Source organism: Leopardus geoffroyi, chromosome A3 (genome assembly GCF_018350155.1).
Source record: "Leopardus geoffroyi isolate Oge1 chromosome A3, O.geoffroyi_Oge1_pat1.0, whole genome shotgun sequence".
NCBI lineage: Eukaryota > Metazoa > Chordata > Mammalia > Carnivora > Felidae > Leopardus > Leopardus geoffroyi.
This window is the reverse complement of record NC_059336.1, coordinates 41,424,101-41,442,508: the sequence shown is the minus strand read 5'-3', so window position 1 is coordinate 41,442,508 and position 18,408 is coordinate 41,424,101. Positions and strand designations below refer to the sequence as shown.

The 18,408-nt window shown below is 41.0% G+C and overlaps 1 protein-coding gene and 1 long non-coding RNA gene across 3 annotated transcripts in view; one reads left to right on the top strand and one right to left on the bottom strand.

The window, feature by feature from the left end:
• MACROD2 (mono-ADP ribosylhydrolase 2) overlaps nt 1–18,408 on the bottom strand; it is a 2,046,639-nt gene that overhangs the window by 133,017 nt on the left and 1,895,214 nt on the right. For both annotated transcript variants that reach the window (XM_045445353.1, XM_045445352.1), the window contains exon 11: nt 17,946–18,029. In XM_045445353.1, the coding sequence (XP_045301309.1) occupies nt 17,946–18,029 (84 nt within the window). The remainder of the gene's footprint in view (nt 1–17,945; nt 18,030–18,408) is intronic.
• Nucleotides 2,016–18,032, top strand: LOC123580527. Its single transcript, XR_006703351.1, has 3 exons — nt 2,016–2,026; nt 7,882–7,889; nt 17,939–18,032. It is a non-coding gene; the product is annotated as an uncharacterized LOC123580527 (long non-coding RNA).

The following is an 18,408-nucleotide window of genomic DNA, read 5'->3' as shown; positions in this document are numbered from 1 at the left end:
TTTTTTTAATGTTTATTTATTTTTGAGACAGAGAGAGACAGAGCATGAACGGGGAGGGTCAGAGAGAGGGAGACACAGAATCTGAAGCAGGCTCCAGGCTTCGAGCTGTCAGCACAGAGCCTGATGCGGGGCTCGAACTCACTGACAGTGAGATCATGACCTGAGCCGAAGTCGGATGCTTAACCGACTGAGCCACCCAGGTGCCTCTTTCTCCCTTTTTCTTTTTTCTTTCTTTCTTTCTTTCTTTCTTTCTTTCTTTCTTTCTTTCTTTCTTTCTTTCTTTTCTTTCTTTCTTTTTCTATCTTGCCTTTATTTCCCCTCTGATGTTTTATCACTTCTCCCACCACACTGATTTTTATTTTAAATGTCCTTGCTATGGTCACTTTCACTTGCCCTGCTCTTTTCCCATTTTTGTCATGTATCACTGGTTGTGTACTGCTTAGCTATAGCTTCTCTCTATACCTCTCCAGTTCAAGGTGGGAGGTTAAGGCAAATCCACTTTTGATCTCTCAGATCAGAAAGAGTGGAAAGTGGGGAGTTGCTATTGGCCATAACATTATGTTTTCTTAACTGTGATTGCCTGTCTTAGAGAACTAAGACACAACAATTCATTAATCAATAGTATTCACTGACGAGGGGTGTGATAGATAATACTAATTAATAATAATAATAATAATAGGTAATTTCCCTGTTTTCTTCTGGAGAACCACTCCACCCTCCTCTCAAGCACAGAGGGCTCCTCCCTCACTCCTCTAGCCCAGAGTGGTCATGTGATCCAAGCCTAGTCTGAGCTTTGCAAGTCCCTGGAAGTGGTGCTTGACCAAGACTGGCTAATCAGAGGCACTGAAACTCAATTCTGCATCTTCTGTTAGAGTTGTTGCAATAGAAGCATTTTTCTTTTTCCTACTGGGGCTGGGAGAGGATTGCTGGTGGCCCCAGCAAGAGGAGGATGTCTGAAATGAAGCCAGTACAGAGATGGGGAGAGAAATTCAGTCTTGATGCAATTGTTTTATTTTCCAATCCAGCAATGCCTGAGTTTATAAGACAGAGGTTTGCTTAAACCAGTTTGTTTGATTTGGCTTTCTGTCCTCAAATCTGAAAGTCTTGATCTATATAAACCATGTGGTGGGCTGCTTGTGGTTCTCACACTCAGTTGCAAATCAGCAATATTCTGGGAGTTTTATAAATTTCTGATTTAAAAATACCCATGGACTGGCTTGTGCAGCCTCCTATGTAGTGGTCACCATTTCAGGGTCTCAGACATTCAGAGCTCTGTGGTGATCATCACCAGAAAGTGCCTACGGGGTGTATCATTTATGAAGATACTTTCCAGAGAGAAATTCATAGACAGTTCTGGGGTTGCCTTTTAGTCTAGTTCCCATTTCTTTTATACCCCCCGCCCTCTGGATCTGGTGTTTTTATACCCTCATCTACCATCAAAACTGTCTCTTAGAGAAGAAGAGTGCCAGCATAACATGTGTGCATATATATATGAATGTATATATACATGTTTATATATGTCCTTTAACTCAGCTACAGTACAATCCCCAATTTCCTATTACTCCTCTGATGGCACACATTCAAAATGCAAATTTTCATACACAAAGGAAGAATAACTCTTGAAATAACGTGTGGTGCCATCAAGGACTTGAAGCTCACACTTGATTTAGTAGAGCCACATAGACAGCAGAGTGTGACTGCTCAGCAAAAGCAACAGAATTTAGAGTCAGCAAATTGTGTAGGAGAGTAATTTTAAACAGGAAACAGAGATGGTGAGTATATGATGGTGTAGCTGAACTTCAACCTTGCATAGAACCAGGCACTTTGGAGGAGACCATCAAGATCATAGAGATTAAATCCTTCATTTGACAGAGATCAGACTTGCTAAGGCCAATCAGAACAGGCAAGAATCCAGAGTTATTATTCTCCCAACTGTTCCCACTCTTGATCTCCGCACTCTTGAATCCTAAGACCTATGATTATATAAAATAGATATTAAGACTTCCACACTCATATCTTCCTATCTGTGCTTGCTTTCCATTAATAGTCCCAAGTATTTCTTTCAGAATCTCATTCCACAAAGTTTTTTTAAAGTTATATATATATATGTATATATTCCTGTATGTAAGTATAATTGTAAGCAGATTGTCCCCTTCCACTATATATTTTTTCTAATGTGACATTGACAATAACCATCAAGAGGAAAGGGTCTATGTTCTCTCCTCTTGAACCTGGGAGGACTTGTTAGCTGTCTCGACTGATGTGAATGTGATGAGAATGTGGTCAAAACAACACTGTATGGCTTTTGAGACTTGGCCATAGAAAGTGATGTGGATTCTAATTCACTTTTGCTCTGGAGATAGGTACCTTGAGAGCTCTGAATCAATGTGCAAGATTTCCCTGAAGCTCCTCATGCTGGTAGATTGTGTGGAGGGACTACATCAAGTTAGAGAGATGTCCAAGGAGCTGTGATTATTCCAGCCTTCTGTTGTTTGAGTCTCCCCAACTCAGGGCTCAGACAGGTGAGTGAGCAAACATCTGAAGATACCATCTCCCAATTTCTGAGCTACTTTAGCTGATGCTGAATGGAGTTAGAAATAAACCATCCCCACTGAGCAGATTTGTGGATAAAATAAACATCGTTATGTTTAGCCAATACATTTTACAGTAATTTGTTATGCAGCCATAATACCTGGAACAGACATTTTTCCCTCTTGCTAATTGAGAGCACTAACTTGTGGGGAGAAAGCATTTAGGAGCCTGTCCATCGGGGTGATTTGGTGTCTGTAAAATTAAGAAGGAGAAACTTCAAGCATGCAAGCGCTTAAGATTCCATGGTTTAATATCCAAACGCAAATCTCATGGAAAGTCAATGAAAATGCAACAGCAATGCAGAAAATAAGATGAAGAAAACCGAACCACCACCACAAGAGTGCATTTTAAAGAGTAGGCTTTGTTGCTAAGGAAGAGTAAGAGAAGAGCAAGACTTCCAAAGAGGGAAAAGAGGAAGGTGTCAAAAAATAGAACGTGGTTGAAGTGACACTGTGTCTTGGAGACTCGGTCACACAAGGTGGTAGGGATTCCAGCTGGAAGAGACCAGCCACGATCCCAGCAGGAAGCGGAAGCCCATTCAAAAGGGTGTGAGAAGGCTCACAAAGGGATATTTTAAAAGACTTGCACAGAATCAAGGGAAGGAATAAAGGACAGCGAAGCTCCACAGCTCTAACAACAGGGGAAAGCCCTCACCATCTCCAGGCCTGAGAGAAGGGGAGGGAGTGGTTGGTTAACTGAAACCAAGCAAGAGCTAGCAATGGAGAGGGCCGCCTACAAGGGCTGTGGCCTCCGGTGAAGGAAGGCAGCTATTTGTGTCTGGTAGCGAAGGTCCAGGAGAATCAATGCTCTACGCATTTCTGTCTCTCCCACCCTCCAATTCCCTGTAAATACCTTCACTGGTGCAGCCCATTCTTTCTCATTGTGGGCTAAACATTTGTTCCTAGGCGGAGGTGGGGGGGGGGTGGAACCTCCAAAAGGCCACAGTACATAAACAGATATACAGCATACTTGTGGTATGAAAATCTCAGGGGAGACTTAGGACAGAATGTCTTAAGACAGCTCCTTTAGGGAAGATGATAATGAAACATAGATGAGAAGCGCTGGCTAATGAGCTGAAAGTTCAAGGGCGAGGGTCCAGTCAGGGTAACCCCTTGGCAATGAACACTCAGGCCTTATTAAATTTTTTCCTGACCGCTACCCTTTCTATCTCTGCATCTATGCACAGAGACAGATGGCGGTTAGGATCTGGGGAAACCACCTATTATGTAGCAGAACAACCAATGAGGGAAATTAGCAAAATGTTCACAATCACAGTGAACCTTGCCATTAATGTAGAAATTACTTTCGTTTTGGGTGTATTTAAATTTTATTTAAAAATATTTTTTTAATGTTGATTTATTTTTGAGAGAGAGAGACAGACAGACAGAGTGTGAACAGGGGAGGAGCAGAGAGATAGGGAGACATAGAACCAGAAGTAGGCTCCAGGCCCCGAGCTGTCAGCACAGAACTTGACGTGGGGCTAGAACTCACCGTGAGATCATGACCTGAGCCAAAGTTGGACGCTTAACCGACCGATCCACCCAGGTGCCCCTAGGATGTATTTCAGTAATTACAAAAAGTGAGGAGATAATTCTAAGGCATACCTACATTATTGCTAATTTGTGAATTTGGTATAACATAATGAACAAGTCAAATTTGACAATAGCGCTGAATTAAGGCTTTCAGAAATCCTAAGCACCAAACAGATTTTGGTGTTCTCCCCCATCCTCACATTAAAATTAAAATGTATCTATATCTATCCATATCCATATCCATATCTATATCTAAATATCTATATATGCACACACATATATCTTAACATGGCCCCATCTCCATGTGTGCTTTAAAAGAAAATTTCTCTTTAAATTACCTGATTATAATATTCTGGATAATTAACCAAAGCTGAGCTTTTCTCATTTATTTTTGGTGCGCCTGCTTTACCGATATGCAAAGTGTATGTTTAGTCTTTATGTGCAGTAAAATAGCTTTGACCAGAAATAGTGGTAATGTGTATCTTCTGACCATATGGCTCATTATTATCAAGTGCATTATTTCCATGACTTGTCAAATTGAAAATGTCTTGGTAAGATTTTCATCCGTGTCTGTTTTGGGATCTAGCTTTAATGTAGAGAGTGTCACTGTGTGTTTCGTTTTAACTTCATACAAGGAGCCCCATGTCACTTTCATGGTGAAAAAGCCCAGCATGGCTGTCAGATATCAGTAAATAAAGTCCAGACTTCTCTGCCGGGTTTTCAAAGTTCTTCCTATCAGAGCCCCCAGTCCACATCCACTTCACAGTCCGATGTCTCTGTCGCTTGGGCCCTTTGCTTCTTTCCTGTCTGCCAAGCTCTTCTGTTTCAGACTTTTCTCTAGTATATTCCCCTTCTCCTGCAGATTGCCCGTTCTGTGGAGAACCTGTGCGGACCTTGGTAAAAGTGTAAAGGCCCACTCCCTGTTCTTCAGTGAGCCTGGGCCTCAGTTCTAAACCCTCTAGGTGACTCTGAAATCAAACACTAAAAGAACTTTGTGTTCTCAAACGCAAAGTGTAAGCACTGGCATTTGGTCTGGTACCAAACTACTTTATTTCTAGGCCTGATTTCCCAGAGTTCCTAGTCATGTGACATTCTGTAATTTTCTTCACTTCTCTGTGCCTTAGTTTCCTCATCTGTAAAATGGGGATATTACAGCACATGCTCAAGAGTATTGTTCTAAAGATTGAAGGAGGTAGATGTGAAGTGCTTAGAAAAAAAATGTCTGGGGGCGCCTGGGTGGCGCAGTCGGTTAAGCGTCCGACTTCAGCCAGGTCATGATCTCGCGGTCCGTGAGTTTGAGCCCCGCGTCAGGCTCTGGGCTGATGGCTCAGAGCCTGGAGCCTGTTTCCGATTCTGTGTCTCCCTCTCTCTCTGCCCCTCCCCCGTTCATGCTCTGTCTCTCTCTGTCCCAAAAATAAATAAACGTTGAAAAAAAAAAGAAAAAAAAAAAAAAAAGAAAAAAATATCTGGCACATTAAATGTGCACAATAAATGTTAGCTAAATGGCCCTTTATATGTCTGGAAGTGTTAATGTTGCTGTCTCAGTGCCTAATCAATACAGGCAGGCCAATTACTTTTGGCATTGAGAGAATCTGTGATCCTGTACCAAATTCTCAGGAAACAAGGTGTGTAAACCTGTGACTGGCAACCTTGATTGGATATGAGGATTGCCCAAGGCTTAAAAAAATACTGTTGTCTGGAAAAAAAGCAAAAAAAAAAAAAAAAAAAAACAAATCAAAAAACCCCACAAAAAACTGTTGCCTGGGTTCCTCTGCCAAAGGCTGGACTTAATTGGTCTGGGGGTGAGACACAGAAGCAGGGATTTTTGAAAGTTCTCCAGAAGATTCTAAAGTGTAGCCAGGGCTGCTTAGGGAACCTGATCAACACAGGCTGAGGCAGTTGATTAACAATTAACCTGAAACAGCTGTCTTTTTGTAGTATCAAGATCACCAGTAATCTTCTGCTTTTTGAAATACTAGTCACTAGCTAATTAGCCACTATCTGTAACCATGCTGGGCTGCAGTCTGAAGGTTGAACCAGATATGGGTAATTTATTGTCTCAGCCATAGTTGTAGTGGAAGGTCCATGAGATGAGAGGAAGTCACAGAGAAGGCTCAATCCTGTTGGCTGGTTCCTCATAATGAACCATCAAGATAATCTGGTCATCCTATTTTAGATAATGTTTCTCAAGTTGTGATCCACACACCTAGCACCAAGATCTGGTTTCTAAATACTACTCTGCACTAAAAGGAGTCAAAGCTCCTTGAAGAAATGGCTGCCATCAGGGCTGGGGCATGGAAAGTATAATATGAGCTTGGCCATCTGGTTGACCGGAAAGCAAGGGATGGTCAAAGAATGATGGGGACATATCTAAAGGGCACAGAAGCCATCTTAAAGGATGGGGCCCTTGATAGAAACTAATTATGATCCATTGAATACAATAAAAAAAAAAAAAACTATGAGTTGAAGATGATATAAATAAATAAATGAATAAATGAAAGACTGGTGAATAGTGGAATATTTTACATAGTTTTAACGCACCTCCCCACAAGATGTACATTAACTACAAATAGAGAAAAGAGCAGCTACACAGTGATGAAGCCTTACTGATACCACTTTGGTCAAATAAAGTGAGCATCATCAGTGATGGGTCGTATTGAAGTCATGGGTGACTTACATCATGTCATGAGAAGAACACAGCATCACCTCCGTGATAGCTGTGCAAAGATCCATAACTTGGATCCAGTCATGAAAAATCATCGGACAAACCCAAATTGGGAACATTCGACACTATAACTAGACTGCAATCTTCAAAAGCATCAAGGTCAGTAAAGTCAAATTAAACCCTAGGAGTTCTTCCCAACTGGAGGCAGGAGAGTAGAGATAGGACAACAAAATCAGACATGAGATTTTGAACTGGATCTCTTTGTTACAAAAGACATTATTGGGGAAATCGGGGAAACTTAAATAGGGTCTGAGTATTAAAGGTAGTAATGTATCAGTGTTCACTTTCTGATTTTTATCTTTCTATTCTGCTCACTTAGGAGGGCTGCTCATGTTTGCAGAAAGTGCACAGTGAAATATTTGGGGGTGAGGGGCACCAGATCTGCAACATACTCCTGAGTGGTCCAAGAAGAAAATGTTTCTTTGTACTTGCAAATTTGCTCTAAGTTTGAGATTATTTGTCTAAAATAAAAACCAAGTTTGAAATAAAAATGGTGCTCCAAAGATGCACTGCACTGAGTTAAAATACAGCTTTCTGATTTGGTGGCAGGCTGGGACTGAGGGCAAGAATCTACATTTTTAGCATTCACCGTAAGTGGCAGCTTTAGATTGAAGGAATAAGAAGCTCCCCTGAGAGTAGCAGTTTGCACCGTTCACCAAACACTCAGCAAAACCACCCCACTTTCACCCTGCATTCTAGAGCAAACCTCCCCATCCCTCCACCCCTTTCCTCCCCAAACCCCCTATCTATTTTCTTTCTGCCAGCAGCAAAGATTGTTAGAGATCAGTGGGGAATTCTTAGGACAGAGAATTGAGAAATGATTCTAGCGATCTGCCGGTGTTTTTATCCAAGGAGAATAGAATACCCTGTTTTTCTCTGTGTCGTTCCTCAGGCAGGGCAATCCCTGGAGATGGGAGTCATTTCCTAAGACTGCCTCTGGTGGCTCCAGAGTGGCAGGAGTTAGGGGTGAAGAGGCATGCTAGAGCAAGGTATTAGGAGAGCCTGCTGCGCATCAAGGTAATTCCAGCGTAGGTGGACTGGTTTAAGACTCTCTCCGGGATAGTTGGAAAGCACAACTTTGTTACAGTAGAAAATTGAAATTTTGAAATATAACGGCAAAACCCAAATGTGAAAATCCAACAAGGTTCAAATAGCAATACTTCTTAAAGACAAAGCAAAACCAAACCTTTCTCTACTTAAAAATTAATATCTAATATTATAAGCCGTCAAATGTCCTCTTGGTACCGTGCCAGCACTGGAAAAAAAAATCCCTCTAATGTAGCTCTGTAAACCCAAGGACTGAGTCTTCAACAAAACAAAACAAATGCATTCTTTATCAGTTTTGGAACTCAAAATAGGCAGAGTCTGAATTACAGATACTGATAACACTGAAAGAAACTTAAAAAAAAAAAAAAAAAACATTGTATATGGCCTGGTAAACTGTCTTTCCCTTTGGCTTTTAGTAGCTAACTTAGGATCACTTTTCATGTGAGTCCTCTGGACAATTCTGGAGGACTTTGAAAAGAAAGTTTCCCCATCTTTCCGTGAAATGAGATGTTCTCAGAGGACTATTTGGCTATTAAAACTCATGATTCAAAGCTTTTAAATTAAGGATGAAAATATTTACTGGGCATGAAAGAAAGAGCTCATAAAGAATCAATTTTTATGAATTTGATGGTTAGGTAGAATTACAGAATTTGATATTTAGAGGGGACCTCAGGGATATTAGGTGAAGGATTTGATCCTGTGCCTAAGATTGAAAATAGAATTCAGGTGTAATGGTTCCTAGTTCAGGGCTCTTTCCACTAGCTTGCAACCACATTTCCCCTTTCCTTTCTTCTTCCCTGCCTCCTGTCCTACTTTCTTTTCTTCTTTAATTTCTTTCTTGCTTTCATCATAAATGACAGCAATTCCACCATTATCCATTAACTGGAAAACTACTGATTGAAAATAAACAAGACAACAACAGTAATAAACACCTCTTGTTGGGAGGCAACATATTGGAGTCTATAGTATCTAAAGCATCTAAAACAATCTTTTCTGTGAGTTATCTTCCTTGTTAACACAGTTGTGTTTTCTCTATTTTGTTGTTATTGACAATAATTTTCTTCATGCCTGAATATTTTGCTTTTGCTTAATTGGAAAATTAGCCTCAGAATGGGCTAATGTGGCCTTCCTAGGGTGCAGGGAGTGAGAACTACCTGGACAGACATGATGGAAGGTAGGAATAAGGATTCTTTTTCTTGGAAAGTTTGAACTAAGTGTAAACCAGGTACGACTTCTATTCTAGATTCAGTTTTTGTGGAGAACATAAAAAGACTCATCCTTGACTCCTCTCTCTCTCTCTCTTTCAGATGCCACATCTAATGCCAGGATGCCTCACTCAAGTGACTTGAGCATTGATGCTTGCTGTTGGCACAATACCTCAGTTTCTTGCCATGCATACCTTCCCACAGTGCTGGTGGAGTCTCCTCAGGACATGGCAGCTGCCTTACCCCAGGGCGAGTGATTCAAGAGACAGTCAGGCAGAAGCCATACTTTTCTATGACCTACAATTTTATGACCTAGAATATCGTACACTATCATCAGGTATTCGGATCCAGAACCCTCAAGCTAAGCCAATTCCTGATCCACAGAAAGTCTAATATAATAAATGCTATTTTTTATTTTAAGCTGCTACATTTGGGATAAAATTTCAGCCAGCGATACATAAATAATACTGCATGGGTCACCATTTGACTTACTATGTATTATATTTTATTTACTATTTTAAAATCTATTAATGACCACCCCCACAGACCCTAGAATATAAGCCCCCCCCTAAAAAAAGGGTTTGTGTGTATGTGTGTGTGTGTGTTCAGTCCCTAAAACAGTGCCAATGCTGTCAATGAGTGTGTATTTAACAAAAATATGTGGAATGAATACTTAGAAAAGCCATATCTGGATGGTGGGGAGATAAACTGATGTGGCTGGAGGAAGGATGCTGTGGGAAATCTCTGTGACACCACTATTTTGCACAACTCCAGGGGACACCGTTCCCACTGTATTCAATGTGAATGGAGACTTCTGAGAGCACAGCTCCATGTGAAATTCATTTTGACCTTGTAGATCCCCTGAATGGGCTTTGGGGACCATCCGCAGTGTTCCATTGGCCACAGTTTGAGAAACACTCATCCAGGAAACTAAGACCACAGGAAGTTGGAAAAAGACCAAGCCTCAGAAGAGAGATCCTTGTTCCTAACATCTTACAAAAATATCAGAGAATTCCCAAAATTCAGGAGCCCACGGGGCTGGACAATGAGTGTCTCAGTGGCAGATCTGAACTGACAGCCCATAACCAGAGACCACCTCCCCCTTCATGCCCCTGATCTAACATGGTACTCCCCATGCAATTTTAGAGGCAGGAAGTAGAAGCCAAAGAATGATTGAGGGGGTAAATATTGGAGGTAGACCAGTTTCTCAGGAAGCTTGACTTGAAGATAAAAAATTTGGGGGCACCTGGTTGGCTCAGTCGGTGGAGCATATGACTCTTGATTTTGGGGTTGTGAGTTCGAGCCCCACGTTGGGTGCAGAGATTACTTAAAAATAAAATCTTCAAAAAAAGGATTGAGATCAAGGAGAAGGTAGATTGGGTGAAAGTCCATTTGGGACAGGAACTAATGTGGTTGGTGGGGGCTGAGGAGGGCTAGTGAACCTATAGGAGAGAGAAGAGGAAAAACACCTAGGGAGATAGGAGATTCAGCCAATGCAATTTGAGTCTTTTCTCCATTTGGAAAACTCTTGTTGATATTGAAAGGAATTTCAAGCATTAGTAAACAAAGTGGGTGAGTTTTTGAGGGGAGGGAGCTCCTCCTGTTTTGATTCAGTACACTTTGACTGACTGGCTCTTCTGTCCAGAGATTGTGCCGGCAGTTTCCACATATCGTCTTGTTTAAATTCCCACACTCCCACAGAGTAGGTTTTTCCCTTCATTTAACAATGAGGAAACTGACCTTTAGGTTAGAAAAACTGCCAGAGTAGGAAGCAGAAGTTGTACAGTTAAAAGTTCTGTCCACACTTCTGCTGAACTGCTCTTTCTCCACAGGTAGGAGGGTCCGCATATGTGATCACCCAAGCCAGGAGGCCTCCAACAGTGAACGGCAACATTGCCAATAATACGCCAATGCCAACAGGCATAAATGGGGGCTGCCTGGGTCACATAGCACCCGTGGTTACTCTGGCCAGGTAGGTTCATCCTTCTTGCTTATAGAAAATGCCTCAATACTTGAAATCATAATAATTAAAATCCTAATAAAACAGGACTCTGTGGTCAGAACCACAGCTCTGTTTAATGGGCAAATGTGGAGAGCATGACCATTGGACCCTTCTACTAACTTGCGGCAGGGGGCTCGCTCTGAATGGCCTTGAATCATGCAGAACTTAAAGAGCATAATTAAAACAAGATGGTGACATGGACTTATTGTATTCTGATTTTCACCATGGAAATTTTACACTTTGCTTAAATTCTTGGTATTTTAAGGTCTAGAGGATAAAACAAAGCTTTACTTCATGAGAAAGCTGCTTTTTCTCATTCCTGCTTCTTCTTTTTCTTTTTTTTTTTTTTTTTTTTTTGAACCTGGTCAGTCACTAAGCTCATTTGAGTGATGGCAAAGTCAAAATTATGACTGCCTGATTTTATCCTTCGCTGCACTCGTCAAAAAATTAAATTAAAGATCATGCTTATGAATATAACGCATGAACTGCTGCATGGCATTCTGAAAGATAGAATGTCCCTTCTGTCCAGCTACTCACAAAACAACATGTCACATGATACATTAATATGCAGGAAAAATAATAGGGCAGAGAGAAAATTCTACCTCTTAGGACATACAAAGTGCATTCCACCAATGGTTCATGTGTTCAGAAAAATTAATTTTAGTCAAGACAATAATAATAATACCTCTAATAGCTACATTAGATCCTTCAAACTTGCATAGTGCTTTCTAGTTTCCAAAATGTTTCCACATGTAATTTCATCTGACAAAAGAAATCATTAATATTTTAAAGTGCAGTATAGGGCTGCTTGATTTAGCACTGCAAGGGCTCGGGTTCCTGAAGGATGTGCATCCCATGAAGGCTTGTTGAATATTCTATGAAGAGGCAATTGTAGAGCGAGAGCCAAAGTGCTAGTGCTTTCTGCAAAAAGATGGTGGAAAATAGCATTCATTACCAAAAGCCACTGAAGACTTTGGAGATGAATGTTTGGATAAAATTACTATTCTAAATTTGCTACTGAAGTTTAGAAGTATAACGTCTCTAGTTTTTAAATGAAAATATGTTTTTTGATAAATATATAAAACAATTCTCACCATATATATTTTTTTTCAATTACACACAAATTTAGAAAGTTGAATATCGAACTCTCCCAAATCTGCCCCTGCCTTTTCTCCACTCCTCTAAGTTCCTGAGAGCAATTAAAAAAAAAAATAATAAATGTTTATTTATTTTTGAGAGAGAGAGAGAGAGAGAGAGAGAGAGATCACAATCAGGGGAGGAACAGAGAGAGAGGGAGACACAGAATCTGAAGCAGGTTCCAGGCTCTGAGCTGTCAGCACAGAGCCTGATGCAGGGCTGGAACTCAGGAACCTCAAATTCATGACCTGAGCTGAAGTCTGACGTTGAATGGACTGAGACACCCAGGCGCCCCTATCTACCTATTTCTTGAATACATGGCTGAACTGGTGCCTTTTAAAGGGAACTCCTTAGAAGCCAGAAATGATGAAGGGGATTGAATCAAGATTCTAGGGCCCCTGAGATGGGGCCCTAGAATTTGTAGTTCTAACAAGTCTGGGATGGGGCCCTAGAATTTGTAGTCTAACAAGTTCCCAGGGATGTTGGTGATGCAGACGGAGGAACAGTCTTTGCGAACCATTCACTAGAGCTTTGGTTCGAATGAACCACACACATGAGGCGTAGGACCAGTGCTTTGGTCCTGAATATAGTACGAAATTTTCCTGTCTCAATTTTAGCACTGAGGAAGAAAGGAAGAAAAAAGTCTCTGTTGAGATTTCCTAATCTTATATATGTACTAACATGGGCTTAGCATCAAGTGGCAAACAAAAAACATAATAAAAAACTCTAAGCCAAGTATATAGTTTAAGGTTTTCCTAAATTGGCAATATCTTCAGGTATCTCAGAAGCAAAATTGTAAATAAATAAGCTCTTCATCCAACTTCAAAAACTCCCCACAAATAAAAATCTAAATAACATGGCAATAAAAAACCCAGAATATGCAAGGAAATTACCGTAATCATGAATCTGCAAAAAACAATAAACCACAGAATTTGACTTATACAGACTAGAGATATTGAAATTTCAGATACAGATTATTTAAAAAAATATTTTATGTGGTTAATAAATAAGGAATGACCAGCCATATTTTAAAAAGAACGAAATAAAACTTGTAAAAATTAAAGTGATAAGAACAGAAATCAGATTAAATAGAGTTAAATAAAATTAGAAAATTGAGTGACAGGCTTGAAAAAATAACCATAAAGAAGTAGCAAAGAGAGATAGGGATACAGAAAAGGAAAAACAAACAAACAAACAAACAAACAAAAAACAAACTAAAAAAGCAGGAGTCCTGAAGGACAGAGAAAGAAGGAATAGAGAGTGGTGGAAATGCAATATATGGTGAGGCAATAGAAAAAAATTCAGAACTTTAATTAAAAAATGTCCATTCCTGGGGCACCTAGATAGCTCAGTCTGTTAAGTGTCCAACTCTTGGTTTCGGCTCAGGTCATGATCTCACAGTTCATGGGTTCGAGCCCCACATCAGCTCTGTGCTGACAGAGAGGAGCCTGCTTCAGATCCTCTGTCTCCCTCTCCCTCTGCCACTCCCCCTCTCATGCCCGCTCTCTCTCTCTCTCTCTCTCAAAAAAAATAAATAAACATTAAAAAAAAAGTCCATTCCCATAACCATGAAGCACATGAAATCCTAAGAAGGATAATGGGGAACCCACACTGAGGTACATCAAAATGAAACTGAGTGACATCAAAGATAATGACCAGACTGTCAATGCAGCCAGAAAGAAAAGACAGACCTCCTAAAAAGAAACTACTAGACGGAGATATTACTTCTTAACAATTACAGAATTGATAAGACTGGGGAAAAAATCTTACATGTTGCAAGAAAATAACAATCAACCTCAAATTTTTTACCCAGAAAAACTGCCTTTAAAAAAAAAAAAAAGGCAACATGATAATGTTTTCACACAAAGCCTGAGAGATTTTCAATGAAGGAACTTCGAAAGAATTTCCTGGTGGGAGATAGAGGAAAGCTGTCAGAAGAGCATGGTTTATTAATGGTGCCAAGTTTTCTAATGATATTCTTTCAATTAAGTTTGTGTAAAAAGAAAATTGGTCCAAATTCTTGAGAGCTGGAATTGCTGGAACTTGCATTCTCTGGGTGTTTCTTAAACAATTGTGCCTATAATTTGCTGATTCATGGATGGCTTATCATTTGTATCAGAGGCCAGCCAATCTGAAATTACTAATTATTTCATTATTGGTATGGTGTTGCAGAGGGTCAAGTCAGAGTACACTGGGGTCCATGAAAGTTCAATCAAAACAGAATAAAACTATATTCAAAAGTCCACCATATAAAAAATGCAAGTAAATACATTTAGAAATTGTTTGATTATTATTTTAATGTTCAGTACTTGAGTACAATATTTACTAAAGTAATAACGCTTTCAATGGAGGCTGCAATGAGGGCAACATTGCCTCCTTCAACAAAACTAGTTCTAGTTGCCAGAAGAGAGAGAGGGAAAAGGATTAGTGGAGGTATGTTGTTTCTAGAAAAAAGAAGACATTCTGACATTAACAAACTGGTGGACTTGGGTGAGTTAGAAAACCACTTGCAGTCTGCTTTAAAAACAGATCTGTAGAATGAGAAAACTTGCCCATATGTTCGCAGAATTCTTCTGGATCAAAATATAGTTATTATGGTTATATATGCTAGAAAATCTAGGTGAAATTGCGTTCCAGCTCTACTCTCTGTGATCCTGTCTGAAAATGGTTATTATAAGGTAAACTGAGGTAATCAGTAGGACGTTTAAGAGTTGGAATCAGGGCAGAGAACCCAAAGGTAGGGGAGAAGAGAGATGAGGCCAACTGATGGGGAATTAAGCTGAGTGATCTATAAATAAAAATACCAGAAGCTTCTCTCCAATTTTAGGGAGACGACCAAGCTGGGAAAGGACTGAACTTGAAAATGGGAAGAAGACTACAGAGAAGGGTCATGATCCTCATTACCCCTCCCCCAGGGACACAATATTCCATTTGTGCATCCAGTGGGAAAGAATTGTAACTCTTTGCTAAAGATTGTAACTCTTCTCATCCTGAGGAAGTGAAACATATGCAACAGTACTGAATTCAGGACATAGTTTATTTTGTCAGCGTAGAAACTGACAAATAATGAGCGCCCATGATAGAATCATCTACATAGAGTCATCTGACATAGAGTCATCTGACATCTGGCATGTCAGATTATGCTCTCTTTTTTCGCTGTTTTCCCGGCAACTTTTAGTTTTTTGTCCTAAAAGTCATCTGAGAAACAAACACACAATTCCTGTTTCTATGGAGTGGCTAACATTTACATTTCACCATGATGCCACAGACACAACATGCCTGGCACTTTTGAGCCTCTGAGCACATTCTGCGACCATATATTCAGGTGAGGTAAAGCCATATTACCTAGTCATACTGAGATTATGGAATGATGTTCTAAACAATGCACATTATTTGGGAGGTTAAAGAAGTTTCCACACATTTGAAGGAGCAACTGGGAGGAATACTCCTGCTAATTTAAGGTGGCAGAGCTGCTACAGTTCAGGGCTCACCATGTGACACTCCAAAGAAAACAGGTTCAGGCTCTGGAAAACAACTTTTGAAGACAGGAACTGCTAGGGGAGGTGGAGCCTCTCCGAGAAAAAGACAATTGTTGTTTTACCCCTCATCTCGTGGGCTGAAGAGATTATCCAGGAAATGACATCATTAGGGTAGGAGATGAATGCCTGGCCAGTTTCTTACTGCGTGGGGCCAGTTAGAGTTGCCGGCCTACTCCGTGATTCTAAGTGTCCTCCTCTGAATGATTCTAAGCTCTCAAGCCCATTTCAGTGAATTAGGACGGTGGGCATCCTCTCATGGTGCTGATTATGTTGGTAATTATAATAGCCACCATGAATGCCAGGCTCCTGCTAGGCACTTTATACACACTATTTCTGCTGTTAGCTGTTAGGTGGAAATGTTTATTCCTCACCCCTCAACCAAAGGGCAGAGAACATTCACTTCTGTGCCCTTCTCTCCATCCTCCCTTCACTTATTCAAGCCTGGGGGAAGACACAGTCCCTTTTTTTTTTTTTTTTTTTTTTAGAGAGAAAGCAAGCTCACAAACAGGGGAGGGCTGTGGGAGATGGAGTGAGAGAATTCCCAAGCAGGTTCCATCCTTTCAGTGCAGAGCCTGACTTGGGGCTCGATCACACAGCTGTGAGATCATGACCTAAGCCAAACATCAAGAATTGGAGGATTAACCTACTGAGTCATCCAGGTACCCCAGAAACAGTCCCATCTTGAGTCTCTCTCAGACCCACCTGTCCACAGAGAGGGCATGTCCTGATCTGTTCTTTTACATTTAATAAGCTCAGGGTAGCCTCTGTCCAGGCAATGGGGATACTGTGGACAATGGTACTTGCTCCTGAGGGGACACAGGTTACGTCTTTCATATTCAGGAGTGAAGTCCAGCATGTAGGACATCCATTTGGGGGCAGGGCCACCAGATGCTCTGAACTAACCTCATTAGTAACAAAGCCAATGTTTTTGATTTCAAACTTTCTTTAGAGCTTTGCCTTCTCAGCTGGTTCTGAACAGAGGTGAGGGTGAAGGCAGTGTTGGAACCCCCGCACTCATGCAGAGGCCATGCTGTCACGGAGGTGAGATGCTCAGGATCTCTCTTCAAGAGAGAATGTGATGCCAGGAGTGGAGTTAGCTGACAGCATCCACTGGCCACACTTTGGAGATCGCACGGCAGCCACTTTCTCCCCAAGCTGCTTGCAGCCAGTGAGTTGAGCTGGAGGAAAGGGATCCTGGAGCCCGGCCATTCCTGCCGGGTGCAGGTCAACTGTAATGGCCGGGGTTTGTTCTGAGCCTCCCTAGACTTCCTCAGACTGCACTGCAGACTGGCTCTTCCTAGCTAATCTTCCTTCCTTCCCTCCTCTTCCTCCTCCTGCTCCTTCCCCTGCTCCTCCCCGTTTTAGCCTTTGAGGCTTTTCTGCCTTTACATTTCCTGCACTTCTATTTCATCTTGGCATCTTCCCCAAAGACTCAAGCCAACACCACCAGCATTATCATACTCTCCATTTCACAGTGGAGTGAAAGTGAGGCTCCAAAGACAGAAAGTAGAAAGCATAAATACATTCTCCTTGAAGAAGTTCATGCATACTCGCGTATGTTAGAGATCCCCTTAAAAAATACCTAATTTACATTTTCAGAGAAAAATTTGAATACCTTGTAGGTGGCACTTAGCGTGGCCACTAAGTAAAAGAGACGGCTTCATTTCTTCAGAAAACTGAGCCCAATGGGACCTGCCCATTCAATGCAAAGATAACACTGGCTTCTTGAGAGTGGAAGGGAACACTAAAGACTGGAAGCATTTCCGCACCCACTGCTGACATTGGCTTCAGGACTCAGAATGTGTTCGTGAAAAAAAGCAAATGATCTCAATAAGGCAAAGTTCACACACTGCTTGTCACCTAGAGGTCTCCACCTAACTTGTAAGCACCACCCACAATTTGAGCATTTGTAGGAACAGAAAATGCATCTCACTGAGAAACCGTCTTCTTCAACTTGGTTTTTACCTTCACAAGTTAAACCTAAATATGGTGTTTTGTTCTCACATTCAGGGGAGAATCAACATATTAGGAAAGGATAAAGAATTTTTCTGAGATTTCTGCACCCTCAGGAACATCCGAACATGAGAGCACATGCATAACTTAAACATTAACCAGAAGTTTCTTTCCAGGGAGTAATTTTTTAGAGACCAGAAGAAGAGGACTCACCTTCGCTAGAGTCTTTGGAACCCTCTGGCTTCTTTGCTTTGCTCTTCTTGTGGGGCGGAGAGAGGCCTTTTGGCTCTAACACCTCTGGAAGCATAAAGATTTAAAACATTCTTATGTAGATATTAAATATTTAAAATTATGTTGAAACTTAAAGTTCTTTTTCTTCCCCCCGCAGTAAACCCGCATGTGCAGTGAAGCTTGATCACAGGTTCATGTGTCATTTTGGCTAAGCTGAATTTCGGCAACAGCTTGTGATTCTCCAGTGCACATAGACGGGCATTCAGGCTTCAGCTTAAACATCTTTCCGTTACCATTATTAATGATTCGCACAAATGTGAAAACTTAGACGCTCATTTTATTTTATTTTAAAGTTTATTTATTCATTTTGAGAGACACAGAGACAGAGTGAGCAGGTGAGGGGCAGACAGAGAGGGAGAGAGAATCCCAAGCAGGCTTCACTCTG